At 44.6% G+C, this 25,691-nt stretch overlaps 2 protein-coding genes across 4 annotated transcripts; one reads left to right on the top strand and one right to left on the bottom strand.

Annotated features, from left to right (window-relative positions):
- Positions 1-2,829: 2,829 nt before the first annotated feature.
- LOC133884412 (leucine-rich repeat receptor protein kinase HPCA1-like) lies at positions 2,830-8,680 on the top strand. 3 transcript variants are annotated; one of them, XM_062323808.1, is made up of 20 exons: positions 2,830-3,150; positions 3,266-3,312; positions 3,813-3,939; positions 4,022-4,093; positions 4,227-4,301; positions 4,417-4,488; positions 4,589-4,750; positions 4,840-4,914; positions 4,983-5,054; positions 5,144-5,212; positions 5,298-5,366; positions 5,454-5,528; positions 5,613-5,684; positions 5,766-5,903; positions 6,017-6,438; positions 6,753-6,884; positions 6,969-7,108; positions 7,200-7,419; positions 7,574-7,809; positions 7,899-8,680. In XM_062323808.1, the coding sequence occupies exons 3-20, from the start codon at positions 3,833-3,835 to the stop codon at positions 8,424-8,426; spliced, it is 2,736 nt and encodes a 911-aa protein (XP_062179792.1). In that variant the 5' UTR covers positions 2,830-3,150; positions 3,266-3,312; positions 3,813-3,832; the 3' UTR covers positions 8,427-8,680. The 3 variants fall into 3 exon arrangements, with proteins under 3 accessions (XP_062179792.1, XP_062179791.1, XP_062179793.1); XM_062323807.1 differs by lacking the exon at positions 3,266-3,312; XM_062323809.1 differs by lacking the exons at positions 2,830-3,150; positions 3,266-3,312 and adding an exon at positions 3,436-3,591.
- Positions 8,681-9,014: 334 nt separating this feature from the next.
- On the bottom strand, positions 9,015-17,525 carry LOC133884021 (uncharacterized). The gene is made up of 6 exons (XM_062323426.1): positions 15,859-17,525; positions 15,215-15,498; positions 14,148-14,767; positions 13,232-14,012; positions 12,827-13,093; positions 9,015-9,031 (listed from the first exon to the last, which is right to left on the bottom strand). The coding sequence occupies exons 1-6, from the start codon at positions 17,523-17,525 to the stop codon at positions 9,015-9,017; spliced, it is 3,636 nt and encodes a 1,211-aa protein (XP_062179410.1).
- Positions 17,526-25,691: the final 8,166 nt, after the last annotated feature.

Raw genomic sequence — 25,691 nt, 5'->3', positions numbered from 1 at the left:
TCGAAAACTTTTGGAATATATGTGGTTATTATAATAGAAATTCTATCTCTAGATAAATTAGTCAATTATGCAAAGTATTGAGTAATATTGAAATCAAAATACTTTAGCTCGTCTTTTGTTTGGGGTTGTGCAGTCGCTATGACGAGGATTGGATGGCAAGGGTGTATGCCCGGTGGCCAGTGCTAATATTGTTGGTTTCCATTCAACATATATAATATTAGATAGTATTTTGCTCACATTATGTTACTAAATATTATATGTTTGTAGCAAAAATGGCTCCATTAGATTATGAATGTAGTTTTGGTGATTAATAATAATATAGTCAATGTGACTAACATGTTTGTCAAGAATACATGAAGAATTCATCGTAGCCGGGACATAGTTGGACTGAATTAGAGAAATCACAGGAAAATTTGTCTCACCGGATAGTCCGGTGCTCTGGATATTGAATTCACCAAATCATATTTGGCAAAGGGGAGATAGGCCTGATGATCTCACCGGAAGGTCCGGTGATCAGAGAAAATACATGACAGAGTATTTTATCTAAAAAAATATTGTAGCCATTCAAGTTGAAGATCAAAGCACCGGATGATTCGGTAATCAATGTGTTGCACATACCGGATAATGAACAGTGCAAAGAAGCAAAATGAAGATCAACATATCAGATGGTCCGATGATGAAGGTTGTGCACACCGGAGCATTATTTTCAAAGAGGGTTATGCACACCGGAGCACTTTGAAGCTATAAATACTCCTCCACTCAGTCATTTGAATGTGTGGTATGCTACTGGAGTCCGAAGAAATTCATGTACACCTGAGAAGACATCCAAGCCACCAAAGTGCTTAATGTGATTATCCAAGGTGATTAAGCACAAGATTAGTGAGTGATTAGTGTTTATAGGCCTAGAGAGTGTTGCTAAGTAATTGCTGCCTAGAGAGTGGATTAAGAAGTAATCCAACCTCGTACTAAGTGGTACGTCGGTACCTTGGAGTCTTGGTGACTCGTCGATAAGCTTGTTGATCCTCCGACTTGGTGTTAAGCGACATCAAGACGATTGTGCGGGGACACAGAGACCCTTGTCTTAGTGGCTCAAACTCTAAAGTGATCACGATGATAAGGAATCGGAAGAGAGGCTAGTTGTGAGACCATACCTTAGTGGCTTGATGGCTCATCTAGGTGGAGACCTTATTTTTGTGACTTGGTGGCTCAAGAGCCGTAATCGGGCGCCAACCAGTAGCATATCCTTAGTGGAGCTCTAACGTGGACTAGGATTGGTATTTATGCTATCGATACCACGAGAAAATTTTTTGTGCCGAGTTTGCTCTCTCTAACTTATTTACATTTTCGCATTTACATTCTTACAATTTACCTTCTTAAATAGATTGCAAGCGCTTTGATCGGTAGAATAGACACACTAGATAAACCTAGAGCATATTTAGATAGAAATTAATATAAGTTTATCTTGTGTGGTTGTTGGAGCCGAAATAATTCTAAGTATCCTGATTCACTTTCTCCTCTTAGAACGTCACCTATTCTTTTAACAGTGCATCCTAAAACAGTAGTCATATGTATTTTGGCCTGATCAAGTTCTAGTTATGTTCAGTACTCAAGACAGGATGGTCGTCCTCAATTGAATTTGGCCCATCCAATTATCAACAAAAAAAGTTAGCTTTATCAACAAAAACGTTAGGTTTCTCCCTCTTGATAAGAGGCATCATGTCTTTCCCTTTTACTGTATAACATGGTTCTAATACTTGATTATCTTAATTCACTTTTGAGCCCAAATTTGCATAAACTGGAGATCAAACTTTGCCAGTTGCATTGAAGATAAGAATAAAAAGTTCAAAACACGGTAGCGATATTGTGCCAAACATTGGTAATTTATCATTGAAACAAATATCACATAACAATGACAAGAAGGAAACTAAAATTAAAACTATCGTCAAGTTTCGATTCTCAATACCCACTCCTTATGTATTATAGTTTTGGCTTTCAAATAACTCTTGGGTAGAAATTGAAGTTAAATGATGCTTTAAATTAATATAGTATTCCTAATATTATCGTAACCTAAGAGAACATTTATAAAATTGGTCCCTGGCTAGAGTCAAATACTAGTGCTATATGCTAATTTATCAAAAAATAATTTCATATGCCGTTATCCAATTATTAGATAGTATAATTGAAGGCCACATATTTTTTCCTCAGAAGAGCGCTAGGAAATCAAATATATAAAAAAAAGAAAGAAACATCATGGTGCGTGAACGGGTACCCCAAGCAATGTTTCTCAATCAAACGCCAATGGTTTGACCATTATGCCCATGTACACCTATTGCGGACCGTGTGGTCGTTACCAGGTCTAGATCCCCACCAATTCATCTCTCCTACAACTTGCATTATCCTCATCTCAATAAAAAAGAAAAAAAACTTGCATAATTATTTCATCTTTTCCCCTCCAAGAAGCTAATGAAATGGGAAAACATGTTACCATAACATAAATCCAAGATAGTTTTCACTACGAGTCAGTGTTGCCTGCCAAATTAATTGAATTAACGTGCAAATTGCAACAGGAAAGAACTGCATACGACAGAAACAGATCTTGTTCAAACAATGCTCTCAGCAGAGGTTAATTGAACTGCACTTAGAAAACAGAAACAGATCCTACCGTATTACAAAAAATAGTCAAAGTGCCTACTCCTGACAGGTTCATTAATAACCACTGATATTTTTTGTGATATTTTTTAGTATCTGTAAATTTTTGGTTTAAGCAATGAATTGTTGTCAAGGAGAGTGTTAAACCTAACAAGCTTATGAAAATTTCAGTAGTTGACCAAGTATAACCAAAAGTGCTGGAAGCAAGTCTTATGTGAGGCAGGACCGCTTCAGCATCGGCAAGCTTCGCTTGCTTCTCGCCTTCTTCTTTCTGCTCTCGGAAAGTTCCACCCTGCACAACTTTTTCCCGAGGAGAGATTTGGGAGAAGAACCCAGAGAAAGATTGGAGCAAAAGAAAGAAGAAAAAGATATTCCTTTGCAGTCCTGGATCAGGCAGGGAGGAGACGATGATGAGGGAGAGGCAGCAGCTGCTCATGCTGCTGTTCGTCTTGAGCGTCGGCGGATCAAGAATCGCCTCCGCCGACACCAACCCGCAAGATGGTAAGCTTGCAGGCTTTCTCGTTCTCTCTCCTAATTAGGATTGGTTTCGATTCTTTCGTGTAATTCTTGTGATTTTTTAGTGGTTTGTGCTAACATTTTGGCATATGCGTTTCAGTAGAGGAAGTTCGTGGGGATTTGCCTGATCTTAAACAGCAGTTTGAGGTGCAGCAAAAATTTGTAAAGTTTTTTTTTGGGTTATCTGGCCCATATACTTTATTGACTTGGGAGTTCAATTTTGGCGTTCAGTTGGGCCAGGGATTAGAAATCTTAATTTGTTTTTCTGCTGATTAATTCGTTTGGCTGGATTTTTGTCCCTTCTTTTCATATGATTTGCTTGGGTGAGAGGGGGCTGGGGAGCAAGAAAACAAACGGTTCTTTCTTCCTCTTTCTGAAACGTTCTGTGTCTTGTGTTCATTTGTTTGTCCAAACTTTCTTGTCCAGGTAACAACATCATGCACGAGAAACCTTTTGTAGTCTCTGTTTGATTCCATTACGATACATTTGCTTGAGCCAGATAATAGAACTTTTTAGGGTTGAATATTTTTTTCGGAGGATATGTTTGTTAGTGAAACATCTAAATAATTTGCGTATATTTTCGTTAGATGTCATCGAATACCCAAAAGTTGGTTGACAAGTTGTTGTCTTCCTCCTTCCTCTTGCAGCGGCTGCTCTCAAATCCTTGATGAAGAAATGGACAAATTTGCCTGCTAGCTGGGGGAAGTCCAATGATCCTTGCGGTGCGAAATGGGATGGAATTGTATGCAACAGCAACTCAAGGGTCACGTCACTGTGAGTAGATTTGATCCCAGCAATGTAAGTGGCTGCCAAGATCCTGCTTTCATTCTGCTGTAACTCTCTTGGATGTTCGCAGAAATCTATTCGGGATAAACATGAAAGGCACTCTAAGCGATGATATAGGAAGCCTGACTGAACTAAGGGTCTTGTGAGTGTTCCCATCATATAACTTTGTTTATCACAGATGTTTTGGATGCCTCTATGCTTGACCTGTTTTATGATTACACGTCCATGTAATGTTAGGACACTGAATCACTCATTGTCTGAATAATGCCTTGCAGGGATCTGTCTTCCAACATTGAACTCGGTGGCCCACTGCCAGCTGCTATTGGGAAGTTGGTTAAGCTTGAATATTTGTAAGTTGTAACAGTTTCAATTACTGAACAAAGGGACTAATGCTCTACATATGAACTGTAAAATATTCTTTTACACCTTACTGATTATCATCTTCTTTACCCTATAATTTTGTAGAGTATTGATAAGTTGCAGTTTCAGCGGTCCTGTTCCAAGTGAACTAGGCAACCTGTCACAGCTCATATTCTTGTAAGATTATTGTTCTTCCTTCAATCAATTATAAGAATTGATGAAATATGTATGCCTGTTCGATGTAAATGTTGTTTCTTGATTTGTTGTTTCTCCACAGAGCTCTGAACTCAAACAAATTCACGGGCAGCATCCCGCCCTCGTTAGGCAAGCTCTCCAGGGTCACTTGGTTAGACCTCGCTGATAACCAGTTGACCGGACCGCTCCCAAACTCTAGGGACAACGGAACTGGATTGGACCAGCTTATTAAGGCAGAACACTTGTAAGTGTCACAAACAATATGAGTCTCTTGTTAATCATATTTTTTTACAAGGGTATCACTCATTCATATGTTTGTTCTGCCCTTTCTAGTCATCTCAATCAAAATACGCTGCAAGGCTCTATCCCGGAATCTCTCTTCAACTCCAGCATGGCCCTCAAGCATATGTAAGCTGAAAGATTTAGCATTTGTCTCGTCTTATCACTTGTACCTAACTGTGATTTCTGTTGTTCAGACTTTTTGACAGGAATAATTTTAGTGGACCGATTCCAGCATCTGTTGGGGTACTTCCAAAACTTGAAATACTGTAAGTGTTCAGAAAATTTGATATACTATTGGCTGGCAATTAGGATTCATATAGAAAACTGACTATCTTGATGTGCTCTCTGAAAACAGCCGTCTAAACAACAACAGTTTCACAGGTCAAGTTCCTGCTCTCAACAACCTGACTAAGCTCCATGTTCTGTAAGTAGTCCAATACGAAAAATTTAATAAGTTGAGATAAGCACTGTGTTGTGCCACCAGTAACATTTTCCCTGAAAACATCCAGAATGCTTTCAAATAACAAGCTAAGTGGAATGATTCCTAATTTGACCGGAATGACCTCGCTAGAAAATGTGTAAGAAAATCGTGCAAGCTCAAGTCGCATTTTCATACAAACTTGCTCTTTCACTATGATTGACACATGATATGCCACTATCCACAGGGATATCAGCAACAACAACTTTGTTTCTTCTGAAGTTCCAAGCTGGTTGTCAGATTTGATAAACATAATTACCCTGTAAGTCACTGTGCTTATCTGATAGCGTTACAAAAGGTGACAGTTTTTGAGCAATGCATGATCAAAGTCTCCTTTTTGTTTCAGTACAATGCAGTCAGTTGGGCTTTCTGGGCAACTTCCGCAGAAACTTTTCAGCTTTCCTAAATTGCAAAATGTGTAAGAAAATATGTAAAAATCTTAGTACTCTTTACTTTGTGTATTTTATCAAAATGTACTGACTTGTCAGGCATCATGCAGCGTACTGAGTGATAATCAACTGAATGGCACTCTTGACATGGGCAACAACATTAGCAAGGAACTAGATCTAGTCGATATTCAAAACAACAAAATTTCCTCAGTCACGGTGTACAACAGCATAAAATTCCAAAGCCTCAAGTGTGTATCACTGCTCCACATTTCAATACTTAATTTTCTGGCAAGCAGTGGATTCCTTTCTCACCAAATTATTGCATTCTCTGAATCTTATTTTGCTTCTTTGTTATCTTCAGGCTTGAAGGAAACCCACTCTGTAATAATTCTCTTCTGTCAGACACAACACCATGCACGGGCAAGCAAACTGAAGCTCCACCTCCACCTCTTTTCGTTGATGTCCAGTGTGCAAATCCTTTTATCGAAACTATCGTCTTCAGAGCTCCTTCTTTTGCCAATGTCCTCGAGTACCTTCATCAACTGGAGAGTAACCTCTCGAGACAACTGAGCAGCTGTACCCCAAACCGGCTAGCTTTAGTACCGTACTCCAACGAAGATGCGTACCTAAATGTGGATATCAAGGCATGCCCAGTAAACCAGAAGAAGTTCAACTACTCCCAGATATTGAACTGCTTCAACCTGACCCTTCAGAGTTACAAGCCACCCGAGAAGTTCGGACCTTACTATGTGATGGCGCATCCTTACCCATTCCATGACAAAGGTAATTAGTTCATTTCTTGAACGTTGTTTCTTGTTAAAGTATAAGTGAATTACACATCTTTTGCCATCAGTTTAGGCTTTTAGGGTCTATAGGCTGGTACATAGTAGCTTAATATGGTATCATAATCTAAGGCCTTGAGTTCAACTCCTGGCCAAGGCAATTTAAATAGAAAAGTGTCGCCCACTCCTATTTCATGTTCACGGCCTGGAGGAGAATGTGTTGAAATATAAGTGTTTAGCCTTTTGGGTCTACTGGCTGGTGCATAGTAGATGACACCAAACATACAAGGCTGAAATGAGGCTGTTGGTGTGCAGTTTCTCGAGCCTTGTTGATTGGTATCGTGACTGGATCTGTTCTCCTGGTTGTGGGGCTCACGCTGGTTGGATTTTACGCCATGCGACAGAAGAAGCGGGCTCAGAGGCTTGTCTCCATCAACAATCCTTTTGGTAATGCACTCTACTCGAGAGTTTCACTCGATATTTTATGCCGTCATTTAATGTTGGTCATTATGTCTCTGTTCAAATTTGCAGCATCATGGGGATCAATGGGAGAAGATATTGGTGAAGCGCCAAAATTGAAGAGTGCTAGATTCTTCACATTGGAAGAACTCAAGTTGTACACCAATGACTTCCGAGAAATCAACGCAATTGGAGCAGGGGGCTATGGAAGGGTAAACAAACAATGCTTTTGAGAACTGAAAGTGTAGCATTTCTTTCTTTCTTCAGGACAGATCTAAATTTTTTTGGATTCCAATATAACAGGTGTACCGAGGAAAACTTCCGGATGGGCAGTTAATAGCAATCAAGAGATCCAAGGAAGGGTCCATGCAGGGTGGCCTTGAGTTCAAGACAGAAATAGAACTCCTTTCCAGGGTTCATCACAAGAACTTGGTTGGACTGGTTGGTTTCTGCTTCGAGAAGGGAGAAAGAATGCTTGTTTACGAGTTCATACCTAATGGAACACTAAGCGAGGCCCTATACGGTAAGTTCTTCCATCTCAATTGCACAATTTACATTTAGTTATACAAGATGTGCTTGTTGGATAACTGTAAAAACCATGAAATGAAAATGTTGGGCTGCAATTTGTGCAAACCGTATGTGATCTGTTTTGGACTTATCACAATTGGTCATTGTAGGTATGAAAGGAATACAATTGGACTGGAGCAGGAGGCTCAAGATAGCTCTGGATTCAGCTAAAGGGCTAGCTTACCTCCATGATCATGCCAATCCTCCAATAATTCACAGAGATGTGAAGTCCACCAACATTCTCCTGGATGAGAAGATGACCGCAAAGGTCGCGGACTTCGGCCTGTCATTGCTGGTATCAGACAGTGAGGAGGGACAGCTCTGCACAAATGTCAAGGGAACACTAGTAAGCTTGCACTTTGTATCATTGTATGGCATTCTTGCCATTTCATGCAAACTGGAGCACCTACTCACGAACACTTGACAACAATGCAGGGTTACCTAGACCCAGAGTACTACATGACGCAGCAGCTCACTGCGAAGAGCGATGTCTACAGCTTCGGTGTGGTACTGCTAGAGCTAATAATGGCCAAGCCACCGATACACGAGAACAAGTACATTGTCCGCGAGGTGAAGATGGTGCTAGACATGGAGGATGGCATGTACTGTGGGCTCAAGGATGTGATGGACCCAGTTCTTCAGAAAATGGGGGGCTTCCTTGGCTTCCCAAGGTTCCTAAAACTGGCACTGCAATGCGTACAAGACACAGCAGCTGATCGGCCGTCGATGAACACCATTGTGAGGGAGATTGAGGTGATAATGCAGGACAACGGGTTCACATCGGCCTCGATGTCGACAAGCTCTTCATTCAGCATTGAGTCAAAAACGATGAAGGTTGCCCCAAAATACCCTTACTCAAACGCATCCACATCGTCTACGACATTTGATATGGACAGCAGGGCCTTTGAGTACAGTGGGATGTTCCCTTCTTCTAACGGCAGTTTGAAGAACAGGGGCACATAGGAATGCAGAGAGCACATGTCCAAGATGTACAGGATGGAAAGCTTGGTAAGCAAGGAGTACTAGTTTACACAAGATGTGAAGAGATTAGAGCGTAAGATATTCGTAGGATCCAGCTGGATTGTACTGTAAGAGTGTACAGAATTCATAAACTTGACAATTATTTTTGCCTTGAGAGGGAAAAGCACCTACTCTTTATCTTTCTGAGAGCTGTATAGAATGCAACTTCATTGTAAAAATAGAATGTCTATACGTCACTCAAGCGTTTTAGGGTGCATCTCACCTGAATTTTCTCACCATAAGATCTAACATCTACGGCTTCAATTTGTGTATGATGATAATAGGAACAAAAATTCAAGTGATATTGAGATGAATCTCACCTGAAGTTTGATTTACGCTAATGTTACTTGAAAGTTACTCCACAGAAGTGATGAGTAATGTTGGCTTGATCTTCCGATAGGTAGAGATAAGTCGGTGGATGGAGAACTCGATGTTGATGATCCAAAGGTTTTGACTCGAATAGATCGTCTCCCTTGCAATCACTACACCACAGTTTCGTTGGTTATCTACTGTGTCGCGCGGTTAACCTCGTCAAGAAGGCTCAATCCCTGCAAGCATACCGAGAACACAAGCAAGAACATAGAACATACAATCTGAAATATTGCGAATAAATTCAAGCACTCGAAGTTGGGGTTCCACAAACACTTGCGGCGGCCTAGTCGGTCCGGAACAAGAGCGAAAATCTCACAATCTATGTGTAGCTCAATATCTAAGCAAAACCCAACCCTAATTAGGGCGGCAGCTACTATATATAAAAGATTAGGGTCGGCCAAGGACCCCTAGACGCGTCCCTAATGAACTCCAACACGTTACACTGCCCAACGGCCCACAAGATGGTGGCGCAGCATCCTGACAGATTCTGGATGTCCACTTGTTTCGACGATTCCTATTGACTTAGAAAGAATTTGGACATGGGACCAGTCCCGTTAGAAAGCTTATCTCCTTAGCTTTCCAACCATGTGTAGAACATCGAAAACGGAGTCCGTATGCGTCTTGGGTGACGATTTTAGTGCAAACTGGTCCTGGACTCCGAAACGGACTCGAACTTGATTGGACCTCCACCTTGGCTTGGGCGCCCTTGCTGTTCTTCTCCCGTGTTCCTAAGTAACAATACATCACAATTATTTAGTAGTATCCCATCCTTATGAAAATATAAAGGAACACTAAGGAACGAGCTCACCTCATGATTTAGTTGACGTGCACGAGCTCGTATCAATGGACCTATTGTTGGAGGAATACTCGATGTGTGTATCCGAAAGAGTGATGTCCTCATCAAGAAGTGACTGTATCTCATGTGCAAAATAGCGGTAATTCTAAGTATGAAATATAATTAAGGTTGTTGGGGTCATTGTTAAGAACCCCTGATGGCCTTTTGGCTCAGCTAGCTTATGCCTATAGATCTAAGTCCCTGAAGGTCGCATTCGGGCCTTCGGGCTTTAAGGAAGCCTCAGCATCCCGGAGTCATGCCTTTCGCAGCCCTAGCCTCCAAAGCTTGGGCAGGCTTTCTGAAGGCTACGAGGTGAGTTATCAGGCCTCAAGAAAGATCTGTCTGAGGGAAACACCGGTCATCCTTTCCCTGTAAGGATGTGACCGGCATTCCATACCAAGGCTAGTGGATGCCATTCTGACATGATGATACAAGTGGAGGATGCCTGACACACGGGATAGTGTAGCGCTGGGCCACGTTTGGCAACCAGCCCTGCATCGACTCCGGGGCTGGTTCAGCCCCTGCATTTGCCGTGGTAGATATTGTTAGGGGAAATAGACCAGCCTACGGACAATGGTTAATGATCGCTATCAAAGGTCCCTCCGGAGCTTCGATCTCCGAACTCTTAGCAAGGGGCCTGGCCTTCAGAGGCTTTAGACCCCTTTGGACCCACCCCTCCGTGGCTATGTGGCCTTCTTGAAGCTCGAAGATGCAGCAGGTCTCCAGTGATAATATCGGGGAAGAAAGGACACCCTCAGCAACCGACCTGACACGAAGTGACGGGCAATTAATGCTGGTGCAAGGGTTGCTTATCCTGACACTCCAGTGCAATAGAGGTCATCCTGACACCCCTGACAGTGCGGCGCTGGGTTGCAATTGGCGACCGGCTCACCCCTCATGGTTGCTTGTACCGCAATAGTTGCTATGTTAAATATTTGTCTTCTATGTAGGGTTAAAATTAGCTATCCAGGATAAGACCATGTAATTCAGCCAGGTCCTAGATATTTGTATATGGTGATAACTTGTACACTGAGCTACATACAACCCTATAAATAGAGGGCCATGGTCATCTGGGGGGAGGGAGAGAACATATAGACACAACAAAAAGACATATAGTGATACTCCCCCTAGCCAATCTTTTCAACTATCGATACATTTGCACTGCCTCTTCCTATCAAACTTCGTCTCCAAGCCTGAGTCTCCTCCTTAGAAGAAACTCTCACCGTACTTGTTAGCGCAAGACGATCTCTTGCGCCAATAGCGCGCTGTCCGTGGGGACTCGGACATCGAAGTGTTAAGAGAGGTAGGACGACACCCAAAAAAAAGACCACCAAGGCCGCGATGACGGCGGTCGACCTTCCGGCCAAGCCTGTGCGAAAGTCCGGGAAACTAAGCACAAGCCATGCCAACGACATCCCCCAATCAGGAGGAACGAGGGCCTTACGGCCACCATCGACCTGACCACGACCAAAGCTATAGCTGGAGTCGAAGGGCTCCCTTCCTCAGATGCCTAGTAGAAACAACAGCGGCATAGCGAGGTCCACGCTGCGCCCCTAGGGGCTGCGGCTGCTGCCACCGCTGAAAACACCATTCCAACCAAGCGTCAATCGCGCCTGGTGGAACTCCTGGCCCATATGGAGGAGCTACAGGGGGCCCTGCGGGTCGAGCAGCAAGCTACGCGCACGACCACCGCCGCCCCCTTGATGACCGGCGTTGTTTCGGCCCGGGCCTTAGGGCCGATGATCTCTTTGACACTAGGACCCGTCACGTTCAGCTTCTGGAGCCCTAGAGCTAGCGTCACGGGGATCCTCTACAAGACTACGACTCTCCCCTACAGGCCGACCTGTAGACTACGCCCTTCCCAGAGGGCTTTCGTACCCCGAAGCTACCTACATTAAAGGGCGACTTGGACCCTGATGAGTTTGTTCATTCCTACGCCCTCGTCATACAGGCTAGCAGAGGTGGATTGGTCACCATACCTAAATGATGGAGTCTTGGTCCCGATCTTCACGACGTAGGATCCCGGTCTTGATAACTAGCCGAAGAACGACCGATAACTTGCTGCAAGCAGCGATAACTAGTGCAACCTGACGACGTGCACAAGGAGCCAACCACCGTCTCTATACGGCAGCCTGAACCAAGGATTCGCCTAACCACACTCTCAAAGGAACCAACCTACGCAACCTGGAATCGATGGACCAGGAGCACGGATTGGGTGCCGATGACGCGGCCGCTTCTGTAATCTCCGCGAAGGAAAACACAAGAGCTAAGGGGTAGAGATCTCTCTCTGGATTTGTTAGCACACAGCTGAACAAAGGGGTTTGTATTTCGATTATCAAAAGGCTATCATTGCTATGAAGCAATGGAGTATTTATACAAGGAACAACCCTCCTTGATAAGTGAAAACACGAAATGGAAATGAAAAGATAGACTATGTGAAAGGGTCTCTACAAAATCAGCTTCCGGAGAGTTTCCGCGTAGCTGTTGGTCTTCGGCGCAGTCTTCAGTGTTTAGGCAATAACTCCACCTTGGAAGCTTCAAATGACGTGCGGCTGGATGCGTTGGAAAGCTAACTTGATAAGCTTTCACACCATGTATAGTATGCATCTCGGAACGTTGTAGAATGATACAGTTTTACACGGCAACTTTAGCTTCATGCAGACTGTTGAGCTTCTGACCAGTATGCACTAAAACTGGTCGGGCGCCATAACGGTTTCTCCAAACTGGTCGGGGTTGGTGTCATTGGAAACTAGACTTCAAGAGCTTTCCAACAAGTACCCATGGGCCTTCATAGCTTTTGGGAATCAAAAGTTATGATTATTTCTTTCAGACTGTTCTGCAGGACTGGACGAATTCGAACGTGGTTCTTCTTTGTATTCATCGCCTTGTGTGTTCTTGTCATCCTCCTTGGTAAACCTGAGTAATAGCAATGTACTCGACTTAGGCAGTATATAATTCTCATTAATATTTAAATGAGCTTCACAAAGTAGCGCGTTCACCTCTTGTTGTAGTTCCTTTGCCTGACTACGTGTAATTGGTCCTTTAAAGACTTGAGCTGGTGTAGTTGTGCTCGGCATGGTCAGTGTGGAGGTCGGCGATGTCGGAGTAGAGGTCGGTGAGGTCTGCGAGGAGGTCGCCGAGGTCTGCATGGTTGGGATGTCCTCATCATCCTCCCCCTCTTGAATAGGAGTCGTCCTCGACTCTGATCCTTCTAGTCCGAAGAATGGTGTTAAGTCAGCAACATTGAAGGATCTGCTAACACCATAATCTTCAGGGAGCTCAATCTTATAAGCATTATCATTGATCTTGGACAGCACTCTGAATGGACCATCTCCTTGTGGCATAAATTTGGATTTGCGCTTCTCTGGAAAGCTGTCTTTGCGAAGGTGTACCCACACTAAATCTCCAGGCTCAAATGTCACCTTCTTGCGATGCTTGTTTGCCCATGCAGCATAGTACTTGGACCTTTTCGCTATTGCTTCTTTGGTCGTCTCATGAATCTTCTTGACATAAGACGTGCGCTTGGATGCTTCCATGTTACTCCTTTCCTTCAATGGTAGAGGCAACAAATCGACAGGAGCGAGTGGTTTGAAACCATATACAACTTCAAAGGGACACATATTAGTTGTAGAGTGTACTGCCCTGTTGTACGCGAATTCCACATGTGGCAAGCACTCTTCCCATTCTTTCAAGTTCTTCTTGATCAAGGCTCGCAGCAGCATAGAAAGTGTTCTATTCACTACTTTAGTTTGCCCATCCGTTTGAGGGTGGCATGTGGTGGAAAACAGCAGCCTTGTCCCTAGCTTGGTCCACAATGTCTTCCAGAAGTAGCTCAAAAACTTGGTGTCGCGGTCGGAAACAATCGTTTTGGGCATGCCATGTAATCTCACAATATCCCTGAAAAATAGAGAGGCTATGTGGGAAGCATCATCGCTTTTATGACAAGGTATAAAATGTGCCATTTTAGAGAATCGATCAACAACAACAAATATTGAATCCCTCCCCCTCTTTGTCCTAGGTAATCCTAAAACAAAATCCATGCTAATATCTTCCCAAGGAGCATTAGGAACAGGCAAGGGAGTATATAATCTATGGGGGTTTAGTTTTGACTTAGCTTTGTGACAGGTGACGCATCTTTGCACAAGCCGTTGAACATCTCTTCTCATCTTCGGCCAATAGAAATGGTCAGTAAGCATCTCATATGTCTTTTTCCATCCAAAGTGACCCATCAGACCACCTGAATGTGTTTCCTGTAACAACAAGAGTCTAACAGAGCAACTTGGAACACACAATTTGTTAGCTCTAAACAAAAATACATCATGAATATGATATTTTTCCCATCCTTTTCCAGTTGTACATTTGGCATAAGGTTCTGAAAATTCATGGTCAGTGGGGTATAATTCTTTTATGTTTTCAAGTCCCGGCACCTTTACTTCAAGTTGATTTAACAAAACATTTTTACGGGACAAAGCATCAGCAACAATGTTTTCTTTACCTTTCTTGTATTTCACACCATATGGAAAAGTTTCTATGAATTCAATCCATTTAGCATATCTACGGTTCAGTTTTGCTTGGCCCTTTAAATACTTCAAAGCCTCATGATCTGAATGAATAATAAATTCTTTTGGCCATAAGTAATGTTGCCAAGTCTCAAGTGCTCTTACCAAAGCATACAACTCCTTGTCATATACCGAATAGTTTAGTTGTGCTTCTCCCAACTTCTCACTGAAGTATGCAACGGGCTGTCCGTTTTGCATGAGAACGCCTCCAATCCCAATCCCACTTGCATCACATTCAACCTCAAAGGTTTTAGTGAAATCCGGCAACACAAGCAAGGGGGCTTCGGATAATTTTTTCTTCAATTCTTGGAAAGCTTTCTCTTGTGGTTCACCCCATTGGAAGGCAACACCTTTCTTTGTCAACTTATTTAATGGAGCAGCTATAGTGCTGAAATCTCTCACAAATCTCCTGTAAAAACCAGTAAGTCCATGGAAACTTCTCACCTGACTTACATTTTCAGGAGTCGGCCAATCCTTGATTGCTTTCACCTTTGATTCATCAACTTGAATTCCTGAACCTGAAACTACAAAACCAAGAAACACAACCTGATCTGTACAAAATGTGCACTTCTCAAGGTTAGCAAATAATTTTTCCTTTCTTAGCACATCCAAAACTTGCTGAATATGAGCAACATGTTCCTCCAATGTCTTGCTGTAAATTAGGATATCATCAAAGTAAACAACAACAAATTTTCCAATGAATACTCGCAAGACATGGTTCATTAATCTCATGAATGTACTAGGTGCATTAGTCAATCCGAAAGGCATAACTAACCACTCATACAACCCAAACTTTGTTTTGAAAGCAGTTTTCCATTCATCTCCAAGTTTCATTCTAATTTGATGGTAACCACTTCTTAAATCAATTTTAGAAAATATCATAGATCCACTCAATTCATCTAACATATCATCTAGCCTAGGAATAGGATGACGATATCGAACAGTGATGTTATTTATGGCTCTACAGTCCACACACATTCTCCAGGAACTATCTTTCTTTAGCACCAAAATCACAGGTACAGCGCAAGGACTTAAACTTTCACGCACATAACCTTTATCTAAAAGTGCTTGTACTTGCCTTTGAATTTCCTTTGTTTCTTCAGGGTTGGTGCGGTATGCTGGACGGTTCGGAAGTGCAGCTCCAGGGATGAGATCAATTTGATGTTCAATGCCACGCAAGGGAGGAAGTCCAGCAGGTGTCTCCTCTGGAAAAACATCTTCATATTCCTGTAACACACGTGCAACAATACTAGGGACAGATGTTAAGTCGTTAGCTGAAAGCAATGTGTCCTTGCACACAAGTATGATCAATACTTGGTCTGGGTTTTTCCTCACATCTCTCATTTCAGATTTGGTGGCCATCATCACTAAATTCTCTCCCTCTCGTTTCTTGTTTTCTCTCATGTTTAGCTTGTGGCTCTCACTCACCGATTTGTGGAGGGCACTCGAATTCTTTTTCTCTCCTTCTTTTCCACTCTCATTCCTCACATTGGAGATCTTTTGTAAGTGCTTAGCGAGGATTTGCTGCGGTGTCATGGGTTTAAGAATCAACTCCTTGCCCTTCCACTTGATGGTGTATTGATTGGTCCGACCACAATGTAGAGAGGACCGATCATATTGCCATGGTCTTCCTAGCAGCATATGACACACTGTCATGGGTGCCACATCACACTCCACGGTGTCAATATATTCACCAATCTTGAAAGGAATTTTTACTCTATGTGCAATCTTAATTGAACCTGAATTATTTAGCCATTGCACATGATAAGGATGAGGATGTTTTAGCAGCTTTAAACCAAGCTTTTCAACCATTTCCTTGCTAGCAAGATTGTGGCAGCTTCCACCATCAATGATTACTTTACACACCTTGTCTTCAACCTTGGCTCTGGTTTGGAAAAGATTATGCCGCTGTCCATTTTCAGCTTCACTCATTTGCACACTCAAAATTTGAGTTACAACAAGAGCAGCTCCAGTTTCAAATTCACAGATGTCCTGCTCCAGATTACCTTCCTCTTCAATCTCTTCATGTTCTTCATCACTAGCAGATTCATACTCTCCTTGGTCATTTACAATAATGGTCCGATTATTTGGACACTCCTTTATAACATGACCACGACCACCACACTTGAAGCATTGAATCCCACTACTCTTGGTGGAAGAACCCACTGAAGTAGATGATGAGTTTGCTGATTTGTTCCTCTCATTTGGAGCAGCCAACTCTTTACCACTAGAAGCACCAAAATTCCTTGAGCGTGCACCACCACTTGAGTTGGAAATTGAACCTCTACTTGCACTACCTCGTGGTGTGAATTTGCTTCCACTTGGGGCACTTCTCGAGCTGAAAGATACTCCTCTATTGGACTTCATGTCCTGCTGTAACTGTCGTTCAGCTTTGCTTGCTTGATGGACCAACTCAATAAGATTGCGGTACTGCTGAAATTCAACAATACGCTGAATATTATGATGCAGCCCTGACATAAAACGTGCAATTGATTGCTCTTCATCTTCATATATATTGGCTCTAATCATTGCCTTCTCCATTTCTTTATAATACTCATCAACACTAAGGCTTCCTTGCTTCAGATTCTGTAGCTTGTCAAAAAGATCACGACGATAATGTTTGGGGACAAATCTTGCCCTCATTTCTCTCTTCATTTCAGCCCATGAACGGACATCACCTTGGCCAGCTTCTTCTCTATCATTTAGCATTTGCTCCCACCAGATTAGAGCATAGCCATCGAACTCAAGAGCAGCCATGGCCATCTTCTTCTGCTCAGAATAGTTGTGCAAGCGAAAAATTTTATCCACCTTCAACTCCCATGTAAGATATGCTTCAGGATCAGACCCTCCATCATACTTGGGCATGGTGAATTTTAACTTGCCAAACCTCTCCTCGTTGGGCTGATTACGCCCACGATTCCCGCGGTGACGTCGACGGTCATCATGATGGGGCTGATCAACCTCATTGTCTTCTTCCTCTTCACTCCCACTTTCCTCTAGTCCAAGACCTCTCTCATGGTCACGACCAGCACCTCTACCACCATTTCCACGTCCTGAAAGTGGAGGTCTTCTTGCATTTGCAGCAGCTCGCTCTCTATGTCTTCGCTGTTCTCTTGCACGTCGAGCAGCAGCTTCTTCTTCCGTTTCATCAACTTCATCTTCATGATGACTTCCATTTGCGTTATCACGAGGTGGATCCTGCAAACGGGCCATAAGTGCTTGAAAATTGTTCGTTAGCTCTTCCATGCTTTGCTTCAACTCGTTGAATTGTGCCATGGTGACACAATCATCAATCTGAACTTCGTCACTCATCTTCCTGTGAAATTAGTGACAGCAAAGCAACAAATATATGTGGAATAGGAAATTATATGTGGAAACTCACAACCTCACCTCTCTTACCAACCGAAGCTCTTATGAATTCCTGCGGATTACAGAAGGGCCAAAGCGCGGTGGTAACACGAAAGTGATGGTTAAGCGAATACAAGATCAGCGTTCCTATGATGGTGGCTTTTAAGTGGAGGTTGGTGGGGAATGATTCACAAGGAATGCAATCTGAATTCTAGATATTGTAAAGCTAAATCACAGTCCAAACTAGAAGATCAAAGTCTAGTGCTGACCACAAGATATGAATGATGTAAATGGATTAAACACACGCGCAAAGATAATTTCAGATTTGATACAAACAAGGAGTATGCTTAGGATGCAAGTGTTGCAATCAAACCCAAGCAAAATTTTGCACCAAAAGATGGATAGCAATCTGGTTGTGCAACTTAAAAAAAATTCAGAACTTGTGCACATAAACAAACTGATCTTTCTACTTTTTCTTTCACAACTTTTCTCAACTCTTTTCTTTCTTCTTTTTTTTTGGACACTTTTTTTTTTGATATATAGAACTAAGAACAAGATCAGATATAACACTTGCACACACTTTTGTTTTAAACAAGACACAACCGTCAGCAATAACTTGATAGGATCAAAGTTAATGTGAAGGATGATACCGGTTTCAGATTTTTTTTGTAGGGATTTCAAATAGACAAAAGAGGCACAAAGGACACGCAAAGGATAATATGATCAGCAACTAAAACAAGGACTCTAATGGACTGAAACTTAACAAAACTCACTAGGATAACAGATTGAAACAACGGGCTATAACAAAATATTTTTGTGGTTTTTTGGTGGATAGTATGAACACGAAATATATGTAGCTAAGGGTAAAAATTCCTACCGTGGCAACTGAGGCTCTGATACCAGATGATGGAGTCTTGGTCCCGATCTTCACGACGTAGGATCCCGGTCTTGATAACTAGCCGAAGAACGGCCGATAACTTGCTGCAAGCAGCGATAACTAGTGCAACCTGACGACGTGCACAAGGAGCCAACCACCGTCTCTATACGGCAGCCTGAACCAAGGATTCGCCCAACCACACTCTCAAAGAAACCAACCTACGCAACCTGGAATCGATGGACCAGGAGCACGGATTGGGTGCCGATGACGCGGCCGCTTCTGTAATCTCCGTGAAGGAAAACACAAGAGCTAAGGGGTAGAGATCTCTCTCTGGATTTGTTAGCACACAGCTGAACAAAGGGGTTTGTATTTCGATTATTAAAAGGCTATCATTGCTATGAAGCAATGGAGTATTTATACAACGAACAACCCTCCTTGATAAGTGAAAACACGAAATGGAAATGAAAATATAGACTATGTGAAAGGGTCTCTACGAAATCAGCTTCTGGAGAGTTTTCGCGTAGCTGTTGGTCTTCGGCGTAGTCTTCAATGTTTAGGCAATAACTCCACCTTGGAAGCTTCAAACGACGTGTGGCTGGATGCGTTGGAAAGCTAACTTGATAAGCTTTCACACCATGTATAGTATGCATCTCGGAACTTTGTAGAATGATACAGTTTTACACGGCAACTTTAGCTTCATGCAGACTGTTGAGCTTCTGACCAGTATGCACTAAAACTGGTCGGGCGCCATAACGGTTTCTCCAAACCGGTCGGGGTTGGTGTAATTGGAAACTAGACTTCAAGAGCTTTCCAACAAGTACCCATTGGCCTTCATAGCTTTTGGGAATTAAAAGTTATGATTATTTCTTTCAGACTATTCTGCAGGACTGGACGAATTCGAACGTGGTTCTTCTTTGTATTCATCGCCTTGTGTGTTCTTGTCATCCTCCTTGGTAAACCTGAGTAATAGCAATGTACTCGACTTAGGCAGTATATAATTCTCATTAATATTTAAATGAGCTTCACAAAGTAGCGCGTTCACCTCTTGTTGTAGTTTCTTTGCCTGACTACGTGTAATTGGTCCTTTAAAGACTTGGGCTGGTGTAGTTGTGCTCGGCATGGTCGGTGTGGAGGTCGGCGATGTCGGAGTAGAGGTCGGTGAGGTCTGCGAGGAGGTCGCCGAGGTCTGTGAGGAGGTCGCCGAGGTCTGCATGGTTGGGATGTCCTCATCACTAAATGCTTCCTTCTCACCATGGAAGGGGTAGCCATACGCTGGTTCTGGGCACTGGACCCTGGTGCCATTCACACTTGGTCCCAACCCTGAGACCTCTTCCATAGCAACTTCGAGGGTACGTTTGTCAAGCCGGTGACCTCCAGAAGCCTGTTCACCATCAGGCAGGAGCCAGACGAAACCCTCCAGGACTACTTCCGAAGATTTTCCCAAACCAAGGCCCAGATTAGGGGCATATCAAACTTTTTGGTCATCGATGCCGTAATCGAGGGTCTGGCCGAAGGACCCCTATACTATTGGTTGAACTGGCATCCCATACGCTTAGTGGAAGTCCTCATGAGCAAGTTCGAGGAATATGCACATGTAGAGTAGGAAAAACTTTACCGGAGAGGCTCTCGCGAGCTACCGAGACTTCCCGTGTCGACCCCGAGAAGTCACATTCGTAGGCGGGATCATCACACGCCCCCTCGCCCAGCAAAAAAGGGGCTTCAAGGAGGCTCATGCCTCCGAGTCCCAAAGGGGGCGATAGTGACAGCGCCGAAATGTCAATAGCATCAACCAAGGCCGCAGGGCTCTGAACCAAAACCGTCCTAGAGGGCGTGGTCGAGGACACTCTGGAGCCCTCCCAGAGAGAAACCGCGCCCCAAGCCGATACCCAGAGGAAGAATCCTGGTGCACTCTACACGAAGCGGCATGAGGGCATAACACTGACAACTGCTAGACCCTCACAACCTTCCGAGAGGAGTACCTTGGGAGGCAGGCAGCCTTTATCACGGCTGAAAGGGCCATCGATGAGCGGCCTGAAGATCGCAGGCCAACAGCAAACCGGCAGGTTGATCATCTGGCCTTTCAGAACCCTTCGTAGTTGGCCTTACCTTCTCCGCCTAGATCACCGTAGAGTGATACAATGACGAAAGGGCCCGGGGCAGACAGGTCATCCTCGCTATAACCGGTGGAGAGAGCTTCGGCTGCGCTTTGAAGAGGTAGCGGTGAGACTACGCACATGGGGTAAACCACATCGGAACAACTAGCATCCATCGACAGGTCCCCGAATGGGCCGACGCCCCCGTGACATTCATCTTTGACAACTCTGAAGGGGTGAAGTTTCCCCACTCCGATGCCCTAGTCATCTCAGCCAACATCACCGAAGTCGAGGTCCCAAGAGTATTGGTCGGTAGAGCCAGCTCGACAGACCTCCTATTCGTACATGCCTTTGACTAGCTCCGCATCTTGCGAAGCTGGCTCTCACCCGACCATAGACCCCTCCAGGGGTTCAACGGGCCCCCTTGACGCCCTAGGACAGATAGAACTCCAATCATCTTCACCGAGGGCCCTGTAGGATAGACCGAAGTAATCACCTTCGACGTTGTTGTCGTACCTTACGCCTACAATGTCATTCTGGGATGGGGAACTCTGAACAAGTTCAGAGCTGTACCCCATCAAAATTACCTCTGCTTGAAGATGCCCGGACCCCAGGGGCCGATAATCATCCACGGCGACTAAGACCTGGCTAGGTGCATCGAGTACGGGCACCCTGCTCCGCTCCCTAGCCGCCACGTCCATGCCATAACCCAAGAAGGCTTCGAGGACCCTCCTTCGGCGCATCCCGGGCACCGTGGCCCTCCGAGGCCACAACTAGAGGGAGACATAAAGCGTGTCCCGATACATCTAGACCAACCTGACCGGACCTTCCAAATAGGGATGGACCTTACCTCCGAGCGGGAAGCCCAGCTTTTGGGCGTCTTGCAAAGTAACCTCCACACCTTTGCCTAGTGCCCGCAAGACCTCCTGAGAGTCAACCGCTGCATCATCAAACACTCTCTTTAGGTCGATCCAAAGGCCTAGCCTATACACCAGGGCCTTCGCAAGCTCTCTCCAGAGCGGGCAGAGGTTGAAAAGGAGGAGGTCTAGAAGCTACTAAAGGCTGGTGTTATCCGAGAGGTTATTCACTCCGATTGGCTTTCCAACACCATCCTGGTCAAGAAACACAGTGGGAAGTGGCGTATGTGCATCGGTTTCACATCACTAAACAAAGTATTCACGCGGGATCCGTACCCCCTTCCTTGCATCGACCAGCTAGTGGACTCCACCGCCGGCTACGAGCTGCTAAGCTTCCTAGATGCCTATTCTAGGTACCACCAAGTGTGGATGGCAATAGAGGATGAGAGAAAGACTAGCTTCATTACCTCCTTTAGGGTATACTGCTACGTCTGGATGCCCTTCAGTCTTCGAAATGCTGGGGCCACCTTCTCCCGCTTGGTACACAAGGTACTAGAGTAGCAACTAGACCGCAACGTCGAAGCCTACGTGGATGATATGGTGGTAAAAAGCTGGCTCAAAATCAACCACGTTGCCGACCTACAAGAAACATTTGACAGTCTCTAGGCAGTAGGCATACGGCTCAACTCGAAGAAGTGCGTATTTGGTGCTAAAGCCGGAAAGATACTGGGATATCTCGTCTCCCAAAGAGGCATTGAGGCTAACCCTAGCAAGATTTGTGCCATCGCAGAGATGTCACCTCCCACAAATCTAAAGCAAGTACAACGCTTGGTCGGCTGCCTCGCAGCCCTCAACCACTTTCTCACCGAATCAGCTGAGCATAACCTTCCTTTCTTCAAAACACTAATGGGCTCCGAACCATTCAACTGGACTCCAGAGTGCCATGCGGCATTCAAGGCCCTCAAGACCCACCTTTCTCGCCTCGAGACACTCGCGATGCCCCTCCCCGACGAAGGGCTGCTCCTATACTTGTCCTTCTCTGCCTTTGCTGTTAGTGCTGCCTTGGTACGGGAGGAGAAAGGTGACAGTCACTCTGCTCAAAGGGCCTTATACTATGTATTGGAGGCCTTAGTCGGGGTCAAGACACGGTACACCAAGCTAAAAAAGATAGCATATGCCCTCCTAATGGCCTTGCGCAAGCTCCGGCACTACTTCCTTGCCCACGACATCACTGTCCCAACCGTTAAACCACTTGGTGACATGTTTCGCAACTGGGAGGCGACATGACTCATCAGCAAATGGGTAGTAGAGCTAGCCCCCTTAGTGGTAAAATTTGTGGCCTCCTCCACCATGAAATCCCAAATATTGGCAGATTTCATTGCTGAATGTACTCCGGCACCCACCGAACCCGCCACTGCCCCTCCTCACGATATCTAGACTATCTACACTGACAAAGCATATGGCTCCATGGGCGCTGGAGCCGATGCGGTCCTCATCTCCCCCACAGGCCAGCGGGTCTAATTCACTGCTCACCTAGATTTCAAGACAACCAACAACATAGTCGAATATGAAGCCATCCTGTTACGCCTCCAGAAGGCTCGAGCCTTAGGAGCAGCCATTGTAACACCCAAAACTTCAAAATTTGCAATAATTTAAAATTTTGCTAGAAATTAAATAGGTGGATTTCATTTTAAGCTCTATAGGAAATTAATTTCTATATTTAATTTGGAATAGGTTGAATGTTTGTCGAATTCATGCCGTTGTAGTTGCAATAAGGTTTTATTGTGTAGAAAATTCTGCTAAAATTCGCTAGAGTTCGCTCGTTTTAAATCCCTTTTGAAAATAGTTTGAAATCTAAAAACAAAAGAGATTTCTAAATAGAAAATCCTTCTTGGGCCGTCTTCCCCGCGCCGGCCCAACCCGCCTCATTCCCCTCCCTCTTCCCTCCCGCCGTGGGACGCGCCCCTCTCTTCCCCGCGCCGACCCGCAGGCCGAGCCGGCCTGCCGTGCCCACCGAGCCGGCCTGCCGCGCCCACCGAGCCGCCTCACCTCCGCCCGCTTCTTGGAGCTTCTTCCGCCGTCGGACGCCGTCCCTGCCAAGACCGAACTCCTCCGCCCGCCGTTCTCCAACGCCGGCCACCTCCGGACCTCTTCTGCCGCCGTCAAGCCCGTTGTGAGACTCCCCGCGAGCTCCTCGTTATTTTGTGCCAAGTCCCGACTTGATCCGTGGCCGGAGGCGCCTTTTGCGCATCGCCGGCGGGCCCACCGCCGTCCCCGTCATCGCCGGCCGCCGCTCCCGCCGTTGAAAACCGCCGGCGCCACCTCTTTTGATTTCCAGCCGCCGGATCCTGGTTCATCGGCCCGGATTAGACCGACCAATATTATACCCCTTCGGTCCACCATGGACCGGTGGACTGATGCTCTTTCAGTGGTCCACAAGCCTCGTAGACCAATTCCATGTCTTTTCCAATTGAGAAATAATTCAGTATTTGTTTTATTGCGTCATAATCCAATTTTCAGTATAAAAATAATTCGGTTTATTCTGTGGAAAACATGTAAAATTTGCAGAAAAGCCCCTACATCTTCAAAAGCTTATAACTTTTTGCTCGTAGCTCCGATTTTGGCGATTTTCGCGTCAAATCGTTCGTAGCGTCGTGTAGAATCTTTTTGTAGAGTTTTTGAATAGTTTCAGTACTGTTTGGTGTACTGTTCTTAGAGTTTTGTTTTGTTTGTGCTTTTCTGGTCCGTCGTTTAGGAGCTGAGCAGTTGGGCAACCTCCAAGACCAAGTTTTTGAGGATTTTGAGCAGCAACCCGGTGAAGGTAAGTGCCCTTGAGCATTTCTATACCAGTTTTAGGATTTGCAGGTGTAGTTTTTATCCTTCAATATGCATGCTGTCCAAAATGATATCCTATGCTAGGGTTTACTAGTTTTGTCTCGATATTTTCCTTGTCGCCGTTGATGTATCATGTTAAGAAGATGGGTAGATCATGCTAGCGCTGTCCGGGTGGGGAAAAATGGTTAATATTGATTAATGAACTATGTAATACTGTCCGGGTGGAAATATGGTAATTCTTTTTGTAGCAACATGATATAGGTCTTCCCCAACAGAATGGATGGATTGTGGTGGTGCCTTTGGCAAGTTTGTGTATGTATCTGTATGGGGTCCTAAGGACCGGTTCTTGGACATGTAACCAAGTTATATCCGTACAACCACGAGGCCTATATGGGTACGGCCTGGCCAAATAATTAGCGACCACCGATTCTGTGGGCATCATTGGACGAGTATGTGGCACAAGAGGGGGCTTCTGCAGCGACTCAGTCGACTGTTAGCGGTGAAACCTTAGTGGGTGCCTACAAATCGGCGGGAGCTTTGTAAAGGCCTTGTAGTGAGACCCCGACTCCTTACCCCGGAAGTATGGAGTAACAAGGGAATCAGGACTCGTGGATCTGTGCAAACTCTGCAGAGTATCAAACTGGTCGATCAGCCGTGCTCACAGTCAAGAGCGAGCTTGGACTTCTTCAAGATTAGTTGGATCTGGGTTTTGGTATGGTTGGTCGGGTAGCCAGGTAATGGGATTATCTGGTGAGCTTTGGGTAACCGGATATGGGATATCCGGTGAGTCAAACCCTTTGGTTATAGCAAGTGTCTTCACACCTAGTAAATAGGATGCCTGTTGTTGGAGGTATAGGTTAAGTCATAGTTTTAGTTGCTTAGTGCTAATAACCCCTGTCAAGCCTTTTTCTTGTCTAAAGCCTCATACCATACTTTCCCCTGCACTTGCGGAGTACAACCTTTTGTACTCACCCTTGTTACTCTCCCCTGCATTCTTCCGCCAATCAGAAGCTGTCTTTGAAGCTGGTGCCTTCGACCTCGATGACTTCGATCCCGAGCTGCTGTTCTGGGCTGTGGAGCCCCCGGTCGACGTCTTCGCCTGTGGAAGCTGGAGCCGCTGGCGCTGAAGACCCCTCTTGTCTCCCGCTGTGTTTTCTTTTAGACCCTCTGGTCATTTTGTAATAAAGTTAAGTATGATGTAACTTTTGCACTGTGATGATAACACTAATGATGTAAGGGCATGTATGGAAGTTGTTCCTGGCATACATGTGTTGTGCCCGGTTTTGTTCCTTTAAAACTGGGTGTTACAGAAGTGGTATCAGAGCCGTGTTGATCGTAGGACGCAGCCTAGGTAGACTGGACACGTTAAGGACTTATGTTTGTACAAAATTTACTTTCACAAAAATTGTTTTCCTCCAGTTATTCCTTTCTC

The sequence above is a fragment of the Phragmites australis genome, chromosome 11, assembly GCF_958298935.1.
Source record: "Phragmites australis chromosome 11, lpPhrAust1.1, whole genome shotgun sequence".
Classification (NCBI taxonomy): Eukaryota; Viridiplantae; Streptophyta; class Magnoliopsida; order Poales; family Poaceae; genus Phragmites; species Phragmites australis.
This window is presented reverse-complemented; position numbering and strand designations above follow the sequence as displayed.

Coding starts and splice junctions, on each gene's coding strand:
- LOC133884021 (XM_062323426.1), bottom strand. CDS start 17,525: ATGGCACAATTCAACGAGTTGAAGCAAAGCATGGAAGAGCTAACGAAC. Junction 15,499..15,858: donor AGACCATGGCAATATGATCG/GTCCTCTCTACA, acceptor ATCTGTCCCTAG/TATTGTTGCACGTGTGTTAC. Junction 13,094..13,231: donor TCTACCATTGAAGGAAAGGA/GTAACATGGAAG, acceptor TTGAGCCTGGAG/ATTTAGTGTGGGTACACCTT.
- LOC133884412 (XM_062323807.1), top strand. CDS start 3,057: ATGATGAGGGAGAGGCAGCAGCTGCTCATGCTGCTGTTCGTCTTGAGC. Junction 3,151..3,812: donor CGACACCAACCCGCAAGATG/GTAAGCTTGCAG, acceptor TTCCTCTTGCAG/CGGCTGCTCTCAAATCCTTG. Junction 4,302..4,416: donor TTGGTTAAGCTTGAATATTT/GTAAGTTGTAAC, acceptor ATAATTTTGTAG/AGTATTGATAAGTTGCAGTT.